Source organism: Podarcis filfolensis, assembly GCF_964270895.1.
Source record: "Podarcis filfolensis genome assembly, chromosome: Z".
Classification (NCBI taxonomy): Eukaryota; Metazoa; Chordata; class Lepidosauria; order Squamata; family Lacertidae; genus Podarcis; species Podarcis filfolensis.
In genome coordinates, this window is record NC_139617.1 from 45,976,898 (window position 1) to 46,002,542 (window position 25,645).

The 25,645-nt window shown below is 45.2% G+C and overlaps 1 protein-coding gene across 1 annotated transcript in view; it reads right to left on the reverse strand.

The window, feature by feature from the left end:
* COL27A1 (collagen type XXVII alpha 1 chain) overlaps positions 1–25,645 on the reverse strand; it is a 254,226-nt gene that overhangs the window by 158,783 nt on the left and 69,798 nt on the right. The window contains exons 9-12 of the mRNA XM_083597135.1: positions 25,232–25,285; positions 21,594–21,638; positions 16,909–16,962; positions 14,156–14,200 (exon numbers count right to left, since the gene is read on the reverse strand). Coding sequence (XP_083453261.1) covers positions 14,156–14,200; positions 16,909–16,962; positions 21,594–21,638; positions 25,232–25,285 — 198 coding nt within the window. The remainder of the gene's footprint in view (positions 1–14,155; positions 14,201–16,908; positions 16,963–21,593; positions 21,639–25,231; positions 25,286–25,645) is intronic.

Genomic DNA, 25,645 nt, shown 5'->3' on the forward strand with positions numbered 1-25,645 from the left:
GTATCTACTCTGCTGTGGGCAGAAGTCCTTTGAAGGATTACATAAGAAAGGGGTTAAGGAGGTGAGAGAAATGTGCAGAGATGTTCAGCTTCCAATCTGGATTATGAGGAGGAACAGCATGAGACAAAGGAGTCAGAGCATGTGGGAGCTGAAGGTTCAGTTTTGGATCTGCCAGATCAAACGTGACTAAATGTTTGGCTCTAGTTTTGCAATTGGGGACATAAAAACAGCCTTGCTGGATCAAGCCAAAGGGGCTCACCTAATCTAGCTTTCTGTTCTCCCAGTGGCAAACCAGAAGTCCCAATGGAAAGCCAATAAGCAGGACCTGAGCCAACAAAAACTGGTACTATGAAGTATACTGCCTCCTATAAGAAGTATACTGCACAAAGCATTATTTTCCATGAATTTCTCTAAACGATCCAAGTTGGTGGCCTTTGCTGCATCTTGCAGAAAATTTAATAAAGAGGTGCAGCACAGATCAGTTTGCACAATGAGCCAAGTGAGTCCAAACCTGGTCCTAGACTGGGGGGCTGGGGGGCGTTTATAGCTGGCAGTCCTGATGCTTCAGTCACCCAACACTCAGGGGCCATTTGGATGGGTAGGCAGAGCTGCCCACCTACCAATCATCTGACATCAGGTGAAATAGTTTCCTTTTCCCTCCTGGTCTGAAATCAAACCATGCAGGCAAATGGCATAGCATGAATTGCAAGTACAGATGATCAGCTAACTCTCAATGCTTCCAACGGAACAGGGTCTGCAGATATCACTCATTTCAATGTAAAGGGAATGACAAAGTGTCATATCCAACTAACTTCTACTCAGTCGGCCCATTGAAATTAATTGACCAAAGTTAGCTATGTCTATTTCAATGGGTCTACTCTGAGCAGGACGAGAACTGGATGCACAGACTTAAAAACAATGATGTAAACGAATACAGATCGCATTAACTTGGTTTCTCGTGACCACAGATGAACATGTGAACTGCAGCAATTTTCTGCCTCTTTTTCAGTTTTCATCAAGATTCTGCAACATCTATCCCAGCTGCCCATCTCAGAATGTGCTACACTTTGTCAGCTCCCTTCTTAAAATGCGGCACCCATAACTGAAAAAAGTACTCTTAACGTGTGGCCTGACCAGAACAGAATGGAGTGGAACTATTTCCATTCTGTTATCTGTGCTTCAATTCAAAGTTAAATCTTAAATTTTCTTCAAAGAATCTGAGTTGTATCCACCTTTCCCTTGAGATAACAGACGGATGGGATTTAATGTTGTGCAACACTGCTAATTGACTTCAATTTAGTGCTACACTGGATACAACAGTCTTTCTCCAAGTTAAAAAAATGCTAAAGGTGACATTAATCCAGTACACTGTGCATGAAAACAGCACATCATGGAAAGGGTGACTCCTGTTGCTTGTCATAATGACCATGTTATTACCGAGGAGGCAAGTTTGGTCATTGTTTGAAGACCATACCTGGCTCCAGGTCTGGTCCTGACCAGAAGGTTACAGGTATCAACAAGGGTGACCCACATGACCTTAAGGTGCTGCTGTGCAATGCCAGGTCAATGATTCACAAGACCACTGCCATCCATGACTTGACCATAGATGGAAGAGTTGACCCAGCATGTGTAACTTGGTTAGACATGGCAGATGGGTCTGTTCTTGCCACTGCTCGTCCACCAGGTTTCTCCTACGCACAGCAACCCAGAGCATGTGAGCAGGAGGGGGCGTTTACAGTGATTTTTAGGAAATCATTAGCTTGCACCAGGTATCCTATTGGGAAGACCCAGTTTTCTAAATGGAAGTTGGGTAATAGGAGCAGTACTGAATTCCTATTGGTGTATCTACCTCCCCACTGCACCAAGGATTCCCTGCCCAAGTTGCTTCAGGTTGTGGTGGGTGTTCTCCGGAAGACACCTAGTCTGGTGGTCCTACGGAATTTTAACATCCATGATGACACAACCTTACAATTGGCCACTAGGGACTTCATGGAAAGTATGGCCTCCATGGGGCTGTCCCTGAAAAGGTTTGCTCCAACCCATAGCCATGGACATGCCATAGACCTGGTGTTTACCTCTATGGATGTGGGTGATCTGACACTAAGTTCCAGTGGAACAAAAGAAGTGCCATGGTCGAATCACTTCCTGGTGCAACTAGACTTCTCTGCAGCTCTTCAGGTGCAACTGCAGGGTGGTGGGACTGATTCAAATGGTCCCCCCACTGCTTAATGGATCCAAATGGCTTTCAGAGAGTGGTGGGGGATGTCTTCACCCATGTTGATGGCCTTTCAGTTGATTCGCTTCTGGCCTGCTGGAATGTGGAGTTAACCATGGCTATCAACTGTTTGGCTCTAAGTACTCTCTTTAGTTGCATGGAGCCCAGATGGCCCCATGGTTTTTCCTGGAACTGAGGGCAATGAACCAATTGCTGAGACAGCTAGAGTGCCAGTGGTGAAAAACTTGTTCTGAATTGGACTGAATACAAGCTCAATGTCAAGTCTACCAAGTGGCGATAGCAACAGCAAAAAGGACCTTTTTTGCTGCCTCTATTGCATCTGTGGAAAACAGCACCTGGCGACTCTTTCGGGTGTTTTTTAGTCTAACAGAACCACCTTCAACATCGGTACCTGGTGAGGAATCCAAGATCTCCTGTAATGATTTTGCAAAAAAATTAAAAAGGCAGATAAAATTTGGAAAGTGGTAGACTCCACCATGGTAGGAAGGCCATGGTGGGAAAGTGCCAGAGCTCCGTCTAGTCAGGTTCAATGGGATCAGTTTCAACCTGTTACCTCTGAGGATGTGGAGAGGCTGCTTAAACGAGTGAAACCAACTACCTGTCTCCTTGATTCTTGCCTATCCCAGCTCATAAAAGCAAGCCAGACTGGGCTGGGCATTGAGCTCTGTGTTTCCCAGACCCACTTAAAAAAACAGTTATTAAACTCATCTTTTAAAAAACATATTTGGACCCGACCATTATGGCCAGTTATTGCCTAGTATCAAATACTCCATTCCTGCACAAGGTGATTAAGCAGGTAGTCACTGAACAACTTCATCTGGAGGATGCAGGCCATTTGCATCCCTTCCAATTCAGCCCCCATCTTGGGACTGAAACTGCTTTGGTCGCGCTGGTCAATGATTTCCAGCAGGCTAGGGACAGAGGTGAAAGCTGTTTCCCGGTTCTGCTGGATCTCTCAGTGGCTTTTGATACCATAAACTATGGTATATTCCGGGGGCCGCTAGGGGCGCCTTGGAAGATGGCGGATATTAACATCTATCCAGCTCGCACAAGGTAATTAGAGGCTGATTATGGGGAGTAAATCAGTCTCCCTAACATCTCTCCAGGGGGGAGAGATGCAGTTTTCACCTGCTGTTGCCATAAATCACCCCCGAGTTCGGAAGAAGGAGGGGGTGAGGCACTGGGTGCACAACCCTCGGCGGGTCTCAGAACTCCTCCGAAGCTACTTCCAGTAGCGAAACTAGTTGTGTTACTTATAAGAAAAAAATTGGTGAAAGATAATGCACATGCTTCAAGAGAGGCAGGAGGTTTTTATCTGCTAACAATTTTACCACTGAAACGAAGAAGACTGAGACAGAAGATTACATCAAAGTACTACAGACAAGCTGGTATGTGGATTGGAGTGCAACGGAACTGAGGGGGTGGGAATGACTTTACTCTGTAAAGGATTTGGAAAGAAGAAGGGCTCTCTTTGTGACGCAGTTAGAATGGAGATTGGATACGAGACCTGTGTTGCAGGAAGTTTTGTCTTGGGGAGGGCGAGCCAAAGATTTATTACTTTCGATGAGATTGTGAACTGGAAGGGGCAGCCCTCCTGGAAAAAGACTAATTTACGATGCAACAGGTCGGGAAAGCTAAAGAGCGAGCTTTTAGACTGTATTTCATCAGAACGACAAGATGGCGATTGCTTGCTCGAGCGGAAAGGCCTGGACTATTGGAATTCACGAGAGAGCAGTACAAAGTCCACACAGAAATACAAATAAGACTTTTTTTTTCAACCCACTTGCGGAGCAATTCAGAGGTGAAGGAAATGAAAATGAGTTACGACAAGGATTGAGAAGAGGGGACTGGAAATATCATTCTTAATATGAAAGCAGCAGAAAATATTCGAGGATTGGACTCCTGCCGATCAAGAAGCATGGGTACCCCCCACAAAAAGAATTTACAATTTGGAAAATAATTCGATTACATGATATGTATTGTTATAATTTGGACTAATTGGTTTGATGTGTTTAATTTGGTAATTTGAAACTTAATAAAAATTATTAAAATAAATAAATAAACTATGGTATATTCCTGCACCATTTAGGAGGGTTGGGAGTTGAGGGGCGGTAATGCAGTGGTACCGCTCCTTCCTCCTGGGCCGTGTCCCGTGTTGCGGGGTGAGTGTTTGGACCCCTGGGCACTCAGTTGTGAAGTGCCTCAGAGCTCTGTCCTCTCTCCTGTGCTTTTAAGCATTTATATGAAGCTGCAGGGAGAGATCATCAGGGTGGTTGGGGCTGAGTGTTCACCACAATGCGGATGATACCTAGCACTACCTCCTTTAAATCAGAACCAGTGAATGTGGTGAATGTCCTATGTGTCTGGAGGCGGTTAGAGGATGGATGGTAGTTAACGGATTGAATCCTGCCAAGACAGAAGTACTATTTCTGGGGGGCAGGGGGTGGGTGGGGGTGGAGGACTCCCTGGTCCTAAATGGGGACTCACAGCTGAGCAGGTCAGTTCTGTGTCCAGGGCAGCTGTCTACCAATGCTATTTGGTATGCCAGCTGAGACCCTACCTGCCTGTGCACTGTCTCACCAGAGTGGTGCATGTCCTGGTTATCTCCTACTTGGACTACTGCAATGTGCTCTACGTGGGGCTATCTTTGAGGGTGACTTGGAAACTACAACTAATCCAGAATGCGGCAGCTAGACTGGTGACTGGGAGTGGCTGCTGAGTGCTGACCTTTAAAGTCATAATGACCTTGGTCCTGTATATCTGAAGGAGCAGCTCCACCACCATCACTCAGCCCAGAAACTGAGGTCCAGCACCAAGGTGGTTCACTCACTGCGAGAAGTGAAGTTGCATGGAACCAGGCAGAGGGGCTTCGAGGCAGTGGCATCCGCCCTGTGGAATGCCCTCGAATCAGATATCAAGGAGATAAATCACTACACAACTTTTAGAAGACATCTGAAGGCAGCCCTGTATTAGGGTTTTTTTAATGTTTGATGTTTTATTATATTTTTATACGTGTTGGAAGCTGCCCAGAGTGGCTAGGGCAACTCAGCCAGATTTGTGGGGTATATTATTATTATTATTATTATTATTATTATTATTATTATTATTATTATTTCTCCACTATGTGATAATCAAAGGTTGACTGCCTCTGTGAAGACTCCTCCTGAGCTTCCTAGAACAATGGCCATAGATAAGCCATGAAAAATACTGTCTGCCTTACATTAAAAGCAAGGGGGAAAGCGGATCACAATTTGCGACATGGACCCCATGTGTCCAGTGCGAAACCACTGTACAAATGACAACAAAGTGAACTATCGCCTTCCACTAAAACAATTATGCGGCAGAGCCCCAGCTACTCAGGTTCTGTAAAACTCTTTTCTCCGCTAGAGTAAAGGAGAGTTAGCTGGCAGGAGCCTCAAATAGTCCTGGCAATCCTTCCAGCCGTTTGGCTCCTTCTCCAAAACTAGGATTTTTATTTTCCTTTTGGCTCAATCCTGCCGCTCCTCGAGCCACCCAACCCTCTGGTCTTGTCTGAGAAAGGTGGTGCCTGCCAGCTGGCTCCAGCCAGGTGAGCCGGTGCCCAGTAGATGCTCCCCAAGGGCGCATAATTTGCAAATCAAACAATTTTTTAACAAAGTGGGAGGGAGGGAGAGAAATCAAGTTCAGGATTCATTTAATGCAGATATTTAGTGTGGGGGAGATAGAGGGAGAATGAATAAAATAAACAACCAGCCCCTAAAGCTTATGTTGGCTGCATCCTTCTTGGCAGGCTGCTCTTTGAGTAGAAGAAGCCTCTTTCCCCTTGCCAGAGTGGATGGGGGAGGTCAGGGTGGAATAGGGCACAGCCAGATAGGAGTTTTGAAGTAGTGCAGAAGCTCAAGGGAGTTTTTGCCTGGTCTGAAACCAACAGTGGCCACATTCAGGATCAATTCACAGCCCCCACTCCCACCTCAATATGATTATCTGTCACAAACGATTATCTGTCACATTTCTTTCACTTTTTAAAGCTCATTGAGTTTTGTAATCCTGTAGAATGCCAGTGGTGATATGATGATGATGATGATGATGTTGATGTTGATGATGATGATGATGATGATGATGATGATGATGATTTATTATTTGTACCCTGCCCAGGGTTTCCGCAACCACTCTGGGCGGCTTCCAACAGAGATTAAAAATACATTAAAACATCAGTCATTAAAAACTTCCCATATAATGGTTGGATTGTCAGAGGAGGGCCTGGGAGACCAGAATTCGAATGCCAGCCCAGCCATGAAGGTCAGTAGATGACCTGGGCCGGTTTTCTTTTCTTTTCTCAGTCTCACCTGCTTCACAGGATTCTTGTGAGGGTAAAATGGAGAATTGGGGGGGGGGGGCGGCGACATACACTACCTCAAACTTCTTGAAGGAAAGCTGGGATATAAAAGTAAAAATGAATAAAATAAACTTTTTAAAAAAACCTTCCTGTCAGAAAGGACAATTTATAACGAAGGACATGCTTCCCCTCCCCATATATTTTCCTTTTATATTATGGGCTGTACCTACGCTAGTCATACTCAGAGTAGGCTCACTGAAATTAATGAGCATGACCACACTCATTGCCCCCTTGCTGATGAGGTGGTAAGGGTGGTTGCCTTTTTCTCCATTGAAAAGTACATAGAACTGAAGGTGAAAGTTGCAAGAGTTATGCTTTTTCACTTTGTCCGAAATAAAAGCTTCCATTATCAGAGCCATTAGAGGGCTGAAGCAGCAGTGGGACACCTCTCAGGCCCCCTCTATGTGGCCCTCAGGACTTAGAGGTATAAGAAGCCATCGTTTTCCGTTCTGCCCTGTGTTTGCCGCAAGCAGCATTGCTTCTCCCTCGCAGCAGTTCATATTCTGCCAAAAACTACCTTATCCATCTTGCTGTCTAGTGTGTCAAAATTCCATAACATGTAATTAATCAATTTAATTGCTATTAATTTCCATTTATTCATTTGACCGGAAATGAATTAATTGCATCAGTTACATCACCATTACATTATTCCACCCCGTTCATCTCACTGCAAAGGAAGCACAGTGCAAACATGGCGGAAACATGATCAACAACATGTCGTTTGTTGAATGAAAGCAACAACAACAGTGAATACTGGTTGCAGTCAATGGATTAATTTCCATCCTGAACATAGGATAAATAAGTAGAGGTTAGCAATACCTGCTCCTATTTCCATTTTCATCAGAATTCTCCAACAAAACTCCTCAGGACTCCCCCTGTGAAATCCTTCCTTAAGGACTTTTGCCTGGCTGGAATGCATTCTTGAATGATAATGCCTCCTGCATGCCTGGATGGGGAGATGTCCGGGTAGCTGTGCAGAAGAAGCCTCTGACTTTCATATGAATTAATTTTTGAATGCAGCCTAGTGTACACACTTAAGGTTCACATCAATTGCCCCACCCACTTTTGCCTCTCTCCCCACTGAAATGCAGCTCTCAGAAGATTCCTCCTAACGGAATGTGGCCTTGGAGGCTAAAAAAAGATTCCCTGCAGCTAGGCTAGAAGAGACTTGAACTGCTTAAGTACCGTATAAACAAAGCTCCCCCCCCCCAAAAAAAAACTTTTCAGAAGTTGAAAAGTAATGACGGGAGATTGGTTCTGTTTATTGCTACAGTTTTTGTCTCCCCCAAGCTAAAGACATAAATATTTCAGGACCATTTCCTCCCAATTCATCTTTGTAATTATTTGTTTATATGGCCACAGGTGTGTTCAATTATTATATCCATGATATAACTTAACAAGCTCAAGACTGCTCCTGCTACCCCCAGCTAAGGGCTGCTGGTGCACAGTCCTGCTGTTTAGAGAAATCCCTATGGAACTGGCATAGGGTTGGGAAGGGGTTTTCCAACACATATAGGAAATGACACACAAGGAGGCATTGTCAGAGAATGCTGATGGAAAAGGATAAAGAAATTGCTGCACTTCCTATGCTCGTATGTAGTCAGGAAAAGAAATCAAGTCAAAGGAATAAAATTGGGATCCATCCACATTGCTATTGTTTTAATCTGCAAATGATACACAATTAATGGTGGAAGCAGGGTATGTTTACATTTGCTTTGATGTCTCCTTCATATCGTAGAACAGAAGAGAATAGAAACAGTGTGGATTTTAACAAAGACAGGCCAGAACAGAAATCACTGTCTTCTCACATCTCTACATGTGAGTCATGAATACATGCATGCACATGCACGCATGTGCGCGCACCCACCCACCCACCAGGGGAGAGGTTGTGGCAAGGGAGGGCCTGTGCCCTGGGGAGAGCCCTGAAGGTCAGATAGAGAGGCCCAGAGGGTGCATTAGGCCCCTGGGCCTTGGGTTCTGCACATTTTCATCATGAATGATCCCAAAGCCAGTCCACAAGAGAGGAATGACTAGGCTCTCTTTGCCACAGATCTCATGGGATCTAGCCATTCAGGTTGGCATCCTCATACTAATGGGTACAATGCAAAGCTTATTGAAGTGAGGAGTTCTCAAAACTGTTCTGTTGCCCATCCACATGGAACAAGAGTAACCATATGTGCAGAAACCCATCACCACAAAGCAGAGGATCAAAGAGGACAGTGATTTGCACAATATCTGCATACGCTAATTTATATAGCTATATGCAAGTTTAAAAATAGAAATATAGTCTCTCTTACCCTAGTGGAAAAGACTGTGACCAGGTGATCTGTATACCTTCTCAGTCTGCTAGGCAGGTGCTCTCTACCAGATGAGCAACTTCAAGGCCCCTCCTGCTCTCCCTCCTTAAGAACATCAGAAGAGCTGCTGTATCAGGCCAAAGGCCCATCTAGTCCAGCCAGATGCTTGTTTTCACAGTGGCCAGCCAGATGCAACAGCATTCTTCCCTACCTGTGATTCCCAGCAACTCCCAGAATACTGGCTACAAACCTGGAGGTAGAACATAGCCATAATGGCTAGAAGCCATTGCTACTCATGCCATCCACAAATTTGTCTACTACTTTTAAATCTACCCAAGTTGGTGGACACTGCCACATCTTGTGGGAGTGAATTCTGCCACTTAACTACGAACTGCATGAAGAAGTACTTTCTTTTGTTTGTCCTGAGCATCACTGGATGACCTTGAGTCTGAATATTATGAGAGCGAGAAAGTGTGAAAAACCTTTCCCCATACACTTTCTCCACAGATTGCATAATTTTAAAGATATATATCATGTTTCTTCTTATTCACCATTTCTTTAAACTGAAAAGCCCCTGATACTTATTGGAGCTGTTTGTCTTTAAACTGGGCTTGGACCAGACATCCCTTCAAGTAAAAGTACATCTTCAAATAGAAGACTAAATTGATGATACATCGTCACCCTACGGAGAACCCTAAGTCTAATAAATCCCATACACCTATAATGGTCACAAGTGTGGCAGGAGGAACACTGGAATCTTCCTTGTTCTGTCATGCCACTGGTCCATCTAGCACAAATTGCCTACACTGACAATATTGGTAACAGAACCCCAAGATTATAGGCAGGAGCTGTTCCCAGGTCTACCCTGGAGACACCAGGGCCTGAACATGGGACCTCCTGCCTACAAGGGAGATTCCCTACCACTGAGTTTGAAAGTGGAACGGACTCCCTCAGAAGGCTCTCCTTTATTGTAGGTTTTAAGCAAAAGTTGGGTGGCCATCTGTCAGGCATGCTTTAGCTGAGATTCCTGCATTGCAGGAGGTTGGGCTAGATGACCCTCAGGGTCTCTTCAAACCCCACAATTCTGTGATTCTATGAGTTACAGCTGGTAGAGACAGAAGTATGGGAGAAGTCATCTAATGTGCTTGTCATTTTGGGGCCTTCAGTGCTTCTGCAGAAGGTCTGAGTGCTGCCTATGTTGGCTGTTGCATCTCTCCACTTCTTTTTTGAACATGATTTTTTTTAATGACTTGTCTCCAGTTGCTGATGACAATGGGATGGTGGTGGTTTTTTACAATGACACGCAAAGAATCCAGAGGCATCTCAGAAAAAACTGCTAAAAATCACCCAGAATTTCCCACTGCACATCGAAGAGCAGGATAAACAGGATTCTCATTCACATACTGCTTTTGCCCTCACCCAGGAATTATTGCTTTGCCCACACATTCCTCCTATCTGCTGCAGTTCTGATACACTGGGAAACTGCAGAGGAGGAGACAGGGGGGTGGGGTGGGGGTGGGGGCGAGGGAAGCCTCATCAAAGTCTTGTTTCCAAGACCGAGTCATCATGTTCCTCTCATGTCCCCACTGAGCTGAACTGCCCTGGAAAAGTTTCAACCTCTGACTCACGTCCAGCACGTCTATTTTAATCTTTTTACATTCTTACATCATTCCAGGAGGCCCAATTGTACAATAGAGCAAACAAAGAGCCCGCTGCTCCATCTATTGAGATTTTACAGCAATCAAGAGCAGGGATGTATAAACATCTGGCTTTAGATCCTTCCCTCTGCTTGTGTATACATTGCTCCAGGGAAAGAGAGAGATGTTTCAAGAGATCCGTCACAGGGAGAAAACGCTGATAAGCTGACATGGAAGAAATCATCCCTAGAAGGAGTTGCACTGAGGACAGTGATGTATCCTGCTGCAGATGAAACACAGAGGCGAGGTAACAGGAGATTTGACTCGGTGCCCAGTTTAAGAACAGGAGAGCCTGGCTGCTGGATCAGGCCAAAGGCCCACTTGGTCCAGCATCTTGTTACTTCACTGGCCAAGCAGATGCCCCAATGGGAAACCTGCAAGCAGAACCTGAGCACAGTAATACCTCTCCCCATCTGCAGTTCCAAGCAACTGGTATTTAGAGGCATATTACCTCCAACAATGAAGAACATAGCCTGCCATCATGGTTGGCCTTGTCTTAAGTGTATTTGTTTAATCCTTTTTAGAGCCATCTAACTGGAGATGCTGGTGGGACAGTGTTCTCGAAGCTACCAGCATGAGTTTGACCAAGCTGTGGGAGGCTGTGGAAGACAGGAGTGCCTGGCGTGCTCTGGTCCATGGGGTCACGAAGAGTTGGACACGACTAAACGACTAAACAACAACAACAACTGGAGATGCCAAAGACTGAGCCTAGGATCTTTCTGTTTGCAAGCAGATGCTCTATCACTGAGCTATGACCATTCCTCAAAATCTTTGGTTTTATTACTTCTCCCATCTCTTTTCTCTACCACCCACCAAACACCTGGCACGGTTATCCACTTGGCTGTTGTTTTTTCAATGGGATTTTGTTGTTTGTTTTATGGTCCAATTGCAGATTCAAGAAGCAGGAAGATGGCATTCATGACTGGCATAGGTACTGGCCAATCAGTGCTAAGAGAATCTAGCTTCTGCTACATTCTGCTACATTGGGGGATGGGGGTGTTTCCTGCTAAGCTTGATCCAGGAGGGACAATTAGCACACACAATCCAAAATGCATGACTGCATTTTCATAGCAGGCTTTCTGTTGAAATTATGCAAGGTCAAGCAAATTTAAGATTAATTTAAATTACTTGTCATGGATTACTTTAATTCCATGTTATGGCTTTAGATAGTAATTGTGGGTAGTTTTACTAATGGAGGAGGAGAAGGAGGAGGAGAAGAAGAAGAATGAAAACCCTGACTTCAGCGTGAATATATATTTGCAAAAGAAATCCCACCATTCCCCAGAGGGAAAATACAACTCCATTTATGAAAATAAAAACAAATGCTGTTAAAAAGTGGGGGGTGGAGATGGCGTTTTTCAATGGAAGATTGCACAAGTCAAAACAACAGCTGGAACAGATTGAGTGTGCAGGCACAATGTATGTAAAACTGTTTCAAAAACTCTGACCAGACCCCCTTACCTAACAACCGTTGCCTTGTTTAGTTACTCTTGAGTCAGAGAGTTTCTCCAATCTTTCTTTTCTTTTCTTTTACAGTTGTGTTCGCCTCTGATGTAACCAGTTGTCATTAACTTTGGCAGATGCTGTTATTTTCCTTTCCCACCCCCCCACCCCGCACCTGTGAATCCTTTCTTTTTCATTAAACATAGGTAACCCTTTATCAGCCTGAGGGCCCCATTCGCTTCTGGGAAACCTTCCAGGGGCCACATGCTAGTGGTGGGCGGAGCCAGAGGAAAAAAGGGGCGGGGCAGCAAATGCTAACTTCGCCTCTTACCACAGTTTTGTTTCTACACCCTGCTCACAAATCCATGCAGATAGGCAAGAGGCAATACCAGAATTTAAGCACATATTCCAGCTAGGCAAAAGTACTTAGTGACAGTACAAAGCGTGACCAGTGGGGAGTTTGGCCTGGGGAGACGGGGTGGGGCTGTTCCGCCTGGCCTTTGGTTTGGACTCAGTCTGACCCTTATGTTTCCCTCCCCTTATGGTCTTGATTTATTGGCTGCTTTTAAAATGAGGCTGCATCTGTATTTTAAATTGGTTATTTTAAATCTGTATTTTAAATTGGTTTTTTTCCTCCCCGCCCCCCATTATGTTTTTACTGTGATTTTATTGGTGTTAGCCACCCTGAGCCTGGCTCTGGCCGGGCAGGGCGGAGTATAGATAAAATTTATTATTATAATCACAAGGGCCACATAGAGGTGCTTGGAGGTCACATTTGTCCCTCAGGTCTGAGGTTCCCCACCTCTGCTATAGATGATTAAGCATGTGGACACCTGCAGTTGTGCTCTTACAAGGAAGCACCTTTTTGTACAACAGGGCGGGGTTGCAAAACAGGGCAAGGGGGGAAGAAGTAAGCAGAGAGGGGCAAAGGATGCATTGTTCACTATCCAAGTGTTTTATAGAGGAAGACACTTTATGGGGCTGGAAACCATTTTTTAAAAATTGAGCTATGCGGAAACAGAGACAGGAAAAGTTACGGGTGGACAACACAACCAGTGGTTAGTAGGGGTTTTTAAATTAAAAAAGGAAGAGAAAAATGCACTGAGACAGTGCGATTGTGTAGAATTTCTCAAATTCCCACCTGTCAATTATATGCAGTGCTGTTTTTCTAGAAAAAGAAGTGCTGGAACTCACTATGAACACCTCCCTTGTTCTCTTAGAGTGGCAATGGCGCCCACCTGAGAGGTGCCGGAACTGAGTTCCAGTGAATTCTGGCTGGGGGAAAAGCTCTGATCGTATGACATATGACACATGCCACTCTGCAAAAGAAAATTCAGGACTATGCTCTAGCTGCCCTCCCAATTATTTCTATGTAGCTCCATCATCATGATCATCTTGGGCAGTTATCCATCCCCTCCACCCCCCGCCCAACAAAAAACACTGCCTCAAAGTGATTTACAAAAATGTAGGATATCAAACAGTTCATCAAACTATTTTAAACCAAACTCACAGAACATAAATAAAATAAAACAAAACTTTCTGAACTTGTTCACCCAACAACGAGAATTTATAGGACCAAGAATATAATCGACCCCACGGAAAGCTGAGGATCGAAAAACAGGCCATGGATCTTGCTGAAATAAGATCTTTAATTCAAGCTAAATTCAATTCCTCCTGCTGAATATAGAGCTCTGGTTTTGCCTCCAGCACCTTCTGCTGCTCTTGAGACTGGGGAATGGGGCTGAAAACATGAAGGAAGCTTAATCCTAGTTTGTTCCCATCCTCCTCTACAAGGAGCAATGCAGGCTAAGGAGGAGGAAGAAACAGAGAGGATGCATAACCCCCTGGGCTGGTTGTAGGTGGGGGCTGACTCAGGGCAGAATGAGGTTTGGTGCAGCAGAGCCCCATTTGGAAAATATGGACATGCCCTTTATAAAACCAAACAAGACTTCAACATTCCCAGCCCCATTATACAACATGACACACAACCAACTGTTCCCTCCCTGCAAAAAACACATTCTGTCTGAGATTCCCACCTCCACCGCCCCACTCCCATTTTTAAACTGTTTAAAACAAAGTCTGCATAGTAGACGAAGAAAAACTTTACCGGCCTACCCATCTTGCCCCTCTTCCCAGGAACTCCGGGGATTCCCTAGAAAACAAGCAAAGGGGGTGGGGAGAAAAAGTATTAACATCTGGTGGAAGTCAGAAGGAGACACAAAGTCCAAATCAAAAGAGAAAGGGGATTTTTTAAATATATATTTTTAAAAAACCCAGAAACAACTGCAGGATTATTATGGGCCAAATTGTCAGCCGCTGGCTGTCAGCTGCAAAAGCAAGCAAATGTGGAGGAAGAGGATCATCACTTAGGCTGAGGAAAGACACACACACACACCCAGGGCAAGGAAACTGAGGCATAGCTTAGCAGAAGGAATAATTAAGCTACTGGTCTGGAACCAAACGAAAGCCGAAGCCAAGACTTGCTCTGTTTATGTTTCCTATTTGGTGACACACAGAAGCATTAGATCAGCGGCTCCAAATTTCCCCTCATCCATGCAGACGGCACACTCACACTTTTCCAGAATCTGCCTTCTCAATAGAGTCCTCTAGGTTTTGCCAACGAAATGGATGGGGTGCAGGAAGAAAAGGGCTTCATTTGGGCATATGGGCACAGTGCTGATGGGGAAGAGCTATTAATTCTAGGACAGGCGAGACCCGGGTTCAAAATCCCTGTCTGGCCTTGATCCTTGGGCCAGGCACTAACCAGTTCCTTCCCTACAGCCCCCACCCCCACCTCAGGTGTTAAGATAGGCAGTGGGGACCCTCTTGTTAGTTCCACTGCCCTTGGAAGCTTGCAGGTGGGGAAGGCCCAGGAGAAAGCCTTCTCTGTGGCATCCCTAAGATGTGGAATTCCCTCCTCACACAGGTGCATCTGGGTTATGGAATTTCCCTTGTACAATATAGTTTTTGTCGTATGCTGATGGGAGCCTTCTTTGGAAAAATAAGCCAGGCGGGGTGATGGAAGGGAAGAAATCTGGTGGCTCCAACACACAGCAGGACTGGCTCACCACATTTTGAAAAGAAGTGATACATCGCACCATGTTTATACATGGTAACCATTAACATTTCCATCTTCCATACAGCACCCGTCTCCTTCATTTTCAAATGGGGTAGGCATGGCGAACCTCCCCACTGAATTTTAGGGGTGAGAGCAAAATTCAGGGTGGGGTGGCAAAACATGGTAAGGTATGGACCACTCCTCTTGGCAGACCCCTTCCCCCGCTGGCCCACTCACACACTATGACGCTGTCAAACCCACAATCGGGGGGGGGGACTTAGGAGTGCACCCCAAATGTGTTCCTGATTCTTTGGGGGGTTTCCCCTTTGCAGTCCAGCTTGTATTCAATCTGGGGTGCAAAGAAAACTCCATCACGAGCAAGGGATTGGCTGCACTAGGAGGTTTCTGATGGGGAACTCCATAGTGCAGCCAGTCCCAATGGGACTTAGCACCAGTGCTGATCAGGTGATCAGTGCTGGCAGCACATCTCACTTTGGGCAGAATGTGGCCACAGTGAGGGGTTCCCAACTGTGCTGGATGTTTCTCACCAATGATCTGTGAGGTTTATAGGATGGAAATAGAAGCCACCATTATTAAATTTATTCCTCATCAATAAATTAAAATAAAATCTCCCCACCTCCAACACACACACACACACACACACACACACACACACACACAGTGTGCATTTCAGTGAACAATAGGAAATAAGGTTCCAAGGAGTAACATTTCCTGGCTCTGGTTTGGTTGCCTATTATTATTATTATTATTATTATTATTATTAGCCACTAAATTTTTATATTGCTCTTCATCTGGGGATCACAGAGCAGTTTATAATTGGCTCTTCCCCACTTTCTTTATAGCGGAGAAAACATTGGATGAAATGCTAGCGGAGGCTGACAATAGAAGATACCAGTGTGAACCCTTCCATTAGGCTAAGAGGGGCAACCGTCTCAGTCAGCTGATTCTGAATGGCATGAAAGGGTTGTTTATTCAATAATAAATGGGAAATAAATTAATAAAACTGTTTGATAATAAATCAGATCTATAATAATCTTATAATAAATCATATAATAAATAATTATTATCTATTATTATTTATTCAATTTCTAAGTTGCTTGCTATGTAAAAATTCTCTAAGCTACTTACAAAACTTTAGAAACATAAAAAATACACTTAATAATAAATCAATAGGGTAGTATTCAACTTTTACTCAGAGTACACCCACGGAAATTAATGACTATGAGTAAGTTAGGTCCATAAATTCCATTTGGTTTGCTCTGAATAAAAGTTAGTTGAATGCTACCCATAATAAATTAATTGAGTAATTGCAACAATAAATAGTAATCATAATAAAATATAAATTAATGTGACCATTATTAATTAATTAGCACTTGCTACATAAAAGGCTTATTATTATTATTATTATTATTATTATTATTATTATTATTATTATTATTAAAAGTGACTTATTATGCTTTAAAAGCATAAAACACAGTAAGAAATAAAATAAAATAGGTTAAATTAGTATTATAAAATGCCAGAGAAAGGCAGAGGCATTTACGGGATTTTCAAATGCCACAGGAATGTGGCTGTTTTGGGGTACGATGGACCTTGACTTCTGGGGCACAAGCATGTTGTGCTTCATGCAGGAAAATGTCTTGGGCTGGCAGGCAAAGCAACATGTGCATCTGTCAAAGAAGAGAAAAGATCAAGGCAGCCGCCAAGACAGACAGTGGCATGGAGAACATGAGAAAGACAAGACAGACAGCAGTTTTGGCACAAAGAAGGCAAAAACTCACTCGTTCTCCGTCAGCACCGGGCATCCCAAATAATCCTGGCAGTCCAATGTACCCCTACGGAGGGAAAGGAAAAAACAAAGAGCATTTTGTCTCCTCTGATGCGGTGGGTTGGGGTCAAGTCCTGTCCCTTGGGAACAAGTAAAGCATCTTCCAGCGCTGGTCCAGGGAAGCCGTGATGAAATAAACCTTGGGGCAAGTGTATATGCCCATGGACTGCATGGTGCTGGCTTCCACGATGTAGTCCAAGGGCACATACCCTCACACCAGGGATCATGAGGACTCCAGGAAGGAAGGCACCAGCCAGCTAGGGCCTTACCTGGGCTGGCTCAGGGTGGACCTGGGAGAAATGGAGCTTCGATCCAGGTTAGCTATGTGTGTGTGCAAAAGTTTCTGCTGCTGGCATTTTGTGTCACAACCCCACCAGGGAGGAAATAACTAAGACCTTGAGGAACCAAGGGAGAATACAGCAGGGATGGGGAAGGTCTGTAGCCCTCTAGAAGTTGTTGGGTTGCCCATCAGCCACAGCCAGCATGTCAAATGGTCTGGGATGATGCGATTTGGAGCACCAACAACGTGTATGAGAAATGCTGGGGTAGCTGAGTCATTAGAGCATGAGACTCTTAATCTCAAGGTTAAGGGTTCGAGCCCCGTGTTGGGCAAAAGATTCCTGCATTGCAGGGGGGTTGGACTAGGTGACCCTTGTGGTCACTTCCAATCTACAATTCTATGATTCTATATAAGGCTGTCTTGTACCAGGTCAGACCACTAGCCTGTCTAGCAGTTTATCATCTGCAAGGATTCTTGCAGCTCTCCAGGGAGTCAGACAGGGGACATTCCCACCCTACCAGGAGATACCAGGAATGGAACCTGTGACATACTGAGTGCAAAGCAGATATCTTAACACTGAGCTATGGCCCTTTCCCATAGGGCTCACCCACATCCTTGAGTTTGAGGGTTAAATGCCTTTTTTGTACTGCAGGTAGATGTACTTCACAATGACATGTGGAACACTGGAAGCCCAGAGGCTCTTCCATCCTATGTCTAATGTTCTCTCCATACCCAATTTGCAGATTAACTCTGGCCAGCCACCTCCAGTTCCTTCTCATTCACCCAACTAATAATATTTATTTATTTATTTATTTATTTATTTATTTATTTATTTATTTATTTATATATACCCCGCCCATCTGGCTCTCTCTTTCAGAAACTAACTACTAAAATGACAATGCCCCCTCACTCTTTGAGGATGGAAATGTGTTTGTTATCTCCATCAGACTTTTTTTTTAAGGACAGCTGGGGGATAGGCTGTGTTGTGGAGCAGCCTGTCATTACAGGATATTAAACAGCTGATCAGCCCCTTCCCCCACCTTCTTCCCTTGTACAAGAATGAAAACCACTGATGGGGTCAACCTTTGTTTATCGCTTGCAATTTTCCCGGTGATGAGAGCCAGCTGGTAGCATTTACTGCTCACAAGGAAAAAGAGCACATGACAACCAGGGAGATGGATTTATTGGCTCAGAGCATCATGTTGATTTAGAATTGCAGTGGAGAGTAGGAGGCAGTTAACCGGATCTCTGCTTCTTTCAAATAAAAGTGAAGAAGAGGAGGATGGAATGGAAAAGAGGCAGACGCTTCTCGAAAGTGAACAGTCAGGATGAGCCAGCCCAAGTGAGGGAACAAAGCACTACTGTGCATCAGAGGTGTTGGCCTTTGCATGTGGGTTCAAGATGCTGGTTCACTTTTAGAAGCAGAGGTGTCAAAATCTGGCCCCTCGAGTGGCTCCCTCCTTACAAAGCTAAGCTCTGGCACTAGAAGAGCCCTTCAGGATTAGACCAAAAGTCCACCTAACCCAAGCGGAGGACCAAGACTTCCCCAGGTTGCTTGCTACCGCAGCAACTGCAGTCAGGGGTAGACTGCCTATGAACATGAAAGTTCCATTTCGTTATCCTACTAAACCAAGGTACTGGGCCTCAGGCCCAGGGGCCAGATGTGGCCCTCCAGTCTTCTCCGTGGCCCTCTGGACTCTCCCTGGGCCCTGCCCTGTGCTGTCTGCTCAAGTGCTTTGCTGACCTGATGGCATCTTTGAGACTTGCTCACGTCCTTTGCATGCTCAGACAGGTGATGGAGATGTGTGGGGTGCAGTGCAGGTAGAAATACCTGGTTTTTGCACACCTGAAATGTAGCCTGCACTAAAGGTAAAAATTGCATCTGTTGATCCACCTACCTTTTCCTCTGTTCCCACCCACCACTGGTATGCAGCAGTTGAGCTGAAAAAAATTCTCCACCCTTGCACCAGGCCACTGAATCTGTCTAATCAACATCTAAAGATTGGATCCTACAAACCTAACAAAGCGAAAGGAAAGAATACGCAGGACCGCCTTCAGTTAGGCCAAACAGCCCGTACTTTGAGGCAGGGGTGATAAACCTTTTTGTGCCAAGGGCCACATTCCCTTCTGGACAACCTTCCAAGGGCCACATGCAAGCAGTTCAATTACACCAAAGATACTCAAGGTAGGTGTGATGCAGGGCCATGGGTGTACCTGGGGGAGGGGCACGGAGGGGCACATACACACAACCTAAATAGGAAAACTGATAAAAATACATAGCAAACTGAGGTTCTGTTCCCCCTGACAAAGCCCCCCCCCCAAATCCTGGCTCTGCCCCTGTGCAGGGCTGGTGAGTGCTGTGGACAGAGAAGAGTTCCAAGAGTTCAGACAGAGCTGGAGAGCCACATCCTGTCTCCTGGGCCAGAGGATCCCCTCCCCTGCTTTACAATCCTTTTCACAGACCCTGCTCAGGTGCTTGCCTGTGAGGACAATAAGGCTGATGAAAAATTGCCCCGCAATTGTAGCAATCAGTTCCACTGGACATTAAGCAAGCTCCTCTCCCTCACAGTTTTAAATGGGTCTAGAAATCCCACTTCTTCCCTGCTGCTTTTAATGGGAGGGTTTTAATTAGGCTGAAATACAGTATTTATAATGTGATTTAGTTTTGTTCTGGGTAGTTTCTGTCATTTTTGTGCAGGCTTAAACTGTGATTGGTTTTCTCCCCCAATCTATGCATTTTGCATTGTTTTGGTGGTTTGTTTTGATCCTTTTGAATGTTTGTCTATGTGGTGGGAGACACACCCTCCCTATAAGTTGTAAACTAACTCAGTAGGGAAGCAGGGTGGGCAGTACTTTCCTCTTTGCTTCAGGGCAGGAGGCAAAGTGAGGCAACTGCCTCAGGTGACAGATGCCAAGAGACAGCAGCAAGAGTTCCCTGGCTGTAGCAGGGCTTGCCACAGGGCTTGACCTGGGGCCCTAAACTAGTCTGCTGCTTCGGATGCAATGTAAGCTCCTATCCCACCCACCAGTCCTGAACTCTCATTCAGCCACCAGTCCAGCCTGCTTCTGTACATTGAGTAGAGAAGGAAGAGGCCATGCCGTCTTGTCCTCTGCCTCAGGCAGCAGAATATAATGGGCTGGGCATGCCTTGCTGTGCTTGTTTTCCACTTACAGGGCAGGGGTGGTGGTTCCACCACAGAGCCTAACCTCAGCATTTCTAGCATCTCATCTTGGAGCTTAGCTACAGGCCGAACCCAACAGGCATCCCCCAGCTTCTTCCACACGTTAGTTACATGCTGCTTGAGGATTTGTTGTTGCCAAAGACAGCAGGCAAACCTATGCAAGAGTTGATGAGGCAGAGCAAGGAAGAGTGGAAGAGAGGCTTCTGCTGAGACCTTCCTTCCTGCACACACACACACGCACCCACCCACCCAGTGAATCCACGGCTATTGAATTCCAGCCTGCCCAGGAGCTGTTGCTCAGCCATGGGCAATTCCTGCAAAACCTAAGGACAGTAAGCCAAGGGCAGGACAGCTGCAAGGGAGGCTGGGCCTGGCTCAGCCCCCAACATGTGCCAGGGCAGAATGACTGGGAAGATACTGATAGTCAACAAGCAGGCTCACAGCAGTTCATGGACACTTGGAAGCAATAGGTCCCCAGGCAATAGGACAGGCAAGGCTGGTTCAGGGAGAAGGTAACGTTTGCTGCTGAGACACAGACCCACTGCTCCACACAAACCTGGCAGCAAGCCTTGGACTGCTTCCTTTTGCAGCAGCTGCTGGCAGGCAGGAGCCAGGGCAAGCAGATCAGTTCCAGCTGCTCCTCATTCCAGGACAGCAAGTCTCATTGGCCCAGGCATTTAAAACCCAGAGCCCTATAGCCTGGCAATGACCTGTGCTCCCTGTTTACATGTGTGCTTTCTCCCATTCATGCCAGGACTGCTGGTCTTAGAAGTGCAGTGGGCCACTTTGCTGTCAGGGGTTCCTTAGCAGCTGTTCTTCACTGTTTCCAGAAGTTATAGGAGCGAGTGATGGCTGGTCCATTAGGGCAAACAGGTGTGCTTCAGCCCCTCCTCACCTGCTTGCCTTCCAACTTACAGTCAGTTCAAAGAAGAGTGCTGGTTGTCAGCTTCCTTTTCTTCCTTAAGCTCAGTGCAGAGCTCAGCAGGGCAGGGAGGAGGACCATGGGGCGGCAGGGGTGGGGGAGGACACCAGAATCTGTTGGCTCCGGCTTCACCTACTGCTGGCTCATTTGCCTTTCACCCTACTGGTCCAAGTGGGCCCCAGTCACCACTGCCTACTGGTTCCCTCCTCGTCCATGTCAGTGGAAATGTATAAACAAGGCTCTCTCTCACTTACCCGGCTGCCTTTTGGACCAGGTTCTCCTATAGGTCCAGGTAAACCCTGAAACACAAGAAGGGAAAAACAAAGCAAAGCAAAGCAAGAAAGACAGATAAATGTGGACATGTTAGAACTTTTTTAAAATACACAAACACACACACAAACATCTGCAAACAGTTCCAAAGCAGAGGCTTCTCTTTGCAATTTAGGAGGCAGTCCAAGAGATAGCTCGGAAGGAATTCAGAGGGGAAGAATTATCATCATCACAATAAGCCTCTGGAAACAAATGCCCTAATTGTTACAGGGAGATGGCTCTGCAGGCATTCACATTTTAAAACAGAACTCATAGTTAATTCTGCTCCATTCCAGAGCAGCTCAGCTGCAACAGAGGAGTGGACTGAATGCAAGAAAGGAAAAGCAAAGGCTGGCTGATATCAGATTGTAGTAAGTTGCTCACGCACATGTACAGGCTACAGGTTGACCTCTGTGCTAATATATTAAGAAGCTATCAGCTGCATTTATCACAAGGTAATGGAAAGCCAGGCTTAAATCCCAGGCCAGCAACTTTCAACCCTGCTCTGTCAAATTAGTTTTTTTGGGGGGTGGGGGTGAGAGTGCAGAGGTTTTCCTAATTACAGGAATGTGATATTGATGGTAAACAGAGGCAAGTTAAGTCCATGGCCAATGCTTAGCTCTGATAGAAAAACTGAGCATGTAGGTTCAGAAGCAGGAGACTTCTGGAAACCAGCTGCTGTGGGAAAGGCAATGGAGGAGGCTGCCTGCCTTCACAAAGGACTTGTCATAGGGGAGGTGTTGGGTGGTATCAAGCTTAGAATTGTGAAACCAGAGACCTGCGTGTTGCTGCCCTACATCCACCTTCCCTAACCTGGTGCCCACCAGATGTTTTGGACTCCCCTAATGGGAGGCTTTGAAAGGCTTTTAAAACCTCTATTTTTCAATGGCTTTTAACTGATGTCCTTTTATTGGCTAGGCTACAGGGCGGCTGGGGGTGTGAACATGCCCCTAGCGGTGGCTCCCACTACCCCTGACCACTAGCCTAGTTGGCTGGGGCTAATAGGAGCTGCAGCCAAGCAACATCTAGAGAGCACCATGCTGGTGACTCCAGCTTTAGAGGCATGTTTCAAAGGGGGAATTTAGTCCCAGTTGGAGCTGGAGAGAAAGGGAATAAGCCTCCTCTTCCCAACAATGTCCACCCATCTATCTACCCATACCTGCAACCAATTAAAGATGAAACAAAGGCATTGCTGAACACTACATGTTACCATGTAGTTTGACTTGCAGAACTCATGAGGACTAGGAACTTACGAGAATCTCAAATTCTGCATCATTGCAAGGGGTAAATTAAAAAAAACTGGCAAGATGAATAAGGGTTAAGGACTATTTGTCTGGAAATGTAAAGCTCATCCATTCTCACTGTTGAAATAAAATATTCCTATTTGAGACTAGGGAATAGGAAAAAATGTATTAATTTCAATCTCTCCCCCTCTTATTCTTCCATCCTTAAGTTTTGCATCTCTGTGTGGGTATTCTTTTGTGCAAGAGGCACATTTCTGCTAGCCATTCCCTTATTTTATGCATTTTTTCATGTTGCCATCACTACTGCAAGTACTTTTGTGCACCATTTCCTATCATATGCACTTTTTAAAAAATTTTTGTGGCAAGCTGTGTCACAAAGTTCAGACACATGTGAATTACAAAGGGCAGCTCTGTTTCAGTTGCTCATGGGCTTAGGGGGTATAAATTAGGTGAGCTTGTACTAAAATGCAAAGTGAAAGAGATTTCTCTCCCATTCCTATAATAAACTTCCATGGTTATTTACTCTATGCCAGTTGCCAGACTAAATGAAATTGAACGATCTCCTTCCACCTCCAACTTCCATCACCTCCAATTCAGGAAGCTCTGAAAGATAAACCCAGATCCCACTGTCAAAATGTTTGTTTGTATGCTTCTGCCATCAGGCCAAAGTTAACAACTTTGCCTCCGACGCCTGAACCAAAAAGAAGCCAAAGCTTCCAACTTTTCCACTGCGATGCAAAACCAAAACTTGCCAAAAGAAGAAGTAATGAAAGCACCGAATAAGGAAAGTAAACATAACTGAGACTGAAGAGGTTAGTGTGGGCAGCTGTACTATATTGGTCCCAGAGGATAAGAAACAGCGCTATTCTGCGCCTTCCCCCCTTTGAATAAGCTTCTGTTGGTGAAAAAAGCACACAAACCTTTGGCTTAGACAGAACGTTTCATCAAACAAATGGGAAAGCTGGAAACTTACAGGGAGAAAGCATTCTTGGTGTCTCATGGCCTCTATTGCTGTGCCTTGAATAAACTTTTTGAAAAGTTTGTTGAGCCATGCAGGGATAAGTGGACATTGTGGCACATTGCTTGCTTACTTATTTATATTTAGTATTATTATTTACAGGAACGTACAACGGGCCAAAACAACAAAAAGTCTTGTGACACATGCCAGGATTTCTCTATTAATAACGAAGAAAGAAAACAGTTGATTGATGGTGACAGCACTGTCTCAGGTAAGAATCTGAAAGTCAGTTCCACAATCTCCTGCCCATTCAGAATGACCAACGTCAGTTAAAAGCTTGCATACCCTTTTCAGCAACGTAGGCTGGCATACAGCTAGGGTTCAGTGCAGGCCAAGCCTTTGATGCTCCTTTTATAGTTGCCTCCAAGAGAGAACTTTGGTTTCTGCAGCTTCTTCAACAACTGCATTGCCTCAAAGAGAGAAGGTGCAGCTATATCCCATCTCCCTTCCATAAGCACACACACATACACAACACAGCTGCCCTTCACACCATATTTCATCCAGCAATTATTATTTTAGACACAGCAACAACAGGCGTGCATAGTGGAAAAGATGTGGGTGGCGGCCGTCCAGAGTGCTGCATGCACTCTGGCACATGCTGAGCCATTTGTGCACATGACCTGTCCTGTTCCTTTGCACGGAGAGGAGAGCCATGCATATGCTTTCCTCCACTGAAACAAGCAGATCATGCAGAAGACTTTGCATGGCGTACATGTACCAAAAACTCCTGTGGCCTCTAACTCAGGGATAGGACAACCTGTGGCCTTCATCCCTGTGGTCAGAGATGATGGGAGCTATCAGCATTTCTCCTCATACACACTTTTTTGCAAGACAATGTTAAAAAATAATAACATACGTTTGCATGTCATTTTCATATATTTTTATCCAGTATATGCATTTGTGTGCACATTGCTTTGCTGGGGAATCACACTGCAAAATTCAGAAAAGTGCTTCAGCTTGTGCATAGTTTCAAAAACTGCAAATTATGTTGGTTTACCTTTCAATGCCAATTGAATCAAATTCTCCCCCAGCCTTAGCTAGGCTACAATTCCCAACATCCCTGACCACTAGGCATGCTTGCCTTGGCTGACTGACCTGGAGCCCAGCAACATCTCAAGGACCATGCATTTTTGCACCGTGACCTACAAAGGGGGAACCCCCCTGAGTGGTCCAGTGTCTAAAATTACCTAATCACAATACTGGCATGCAAACACATTATAGCTGGGACTGAATCCCTTATTAATTGTGGGACACCGTAGCCATCTACCTGACTGCCCACCAAACCCCTGTGCTGTACACAGCACGGTAAGATTTACTGCACCTGCCTGCCAGGATAACCTTTGGCACCTGGGTTCCCGTCAGATCCTCGTTCACCCTGTAAAAAAAGAGAGAAAAGGGCAGCAGGGCAAGGAATGGGAAGAATTAAATCTGGCTTCATGACCTGCATAACAGTAGTAGTAGGAATAATAATAAAATAAAATAATAATAATAATAATAATAATAATTCATCTTTCTCAACATGGTGGATGCCATGCTGATAGGCACAACAGGTTCACAGTAGAGACAGTGCATGAACTTTGATCCATCTGACATAAAGAGCATCAGGAGCACATATGGAACCCATCCACAAAAGAAGCACAGAGAAGCTCAGAGCTTGCATATGGTTACACCAGGGAGAACCTGAGGCCTTCAAGGTGTTATTGGACTCCCATCAGCCCCAGCCAACAATGACCAA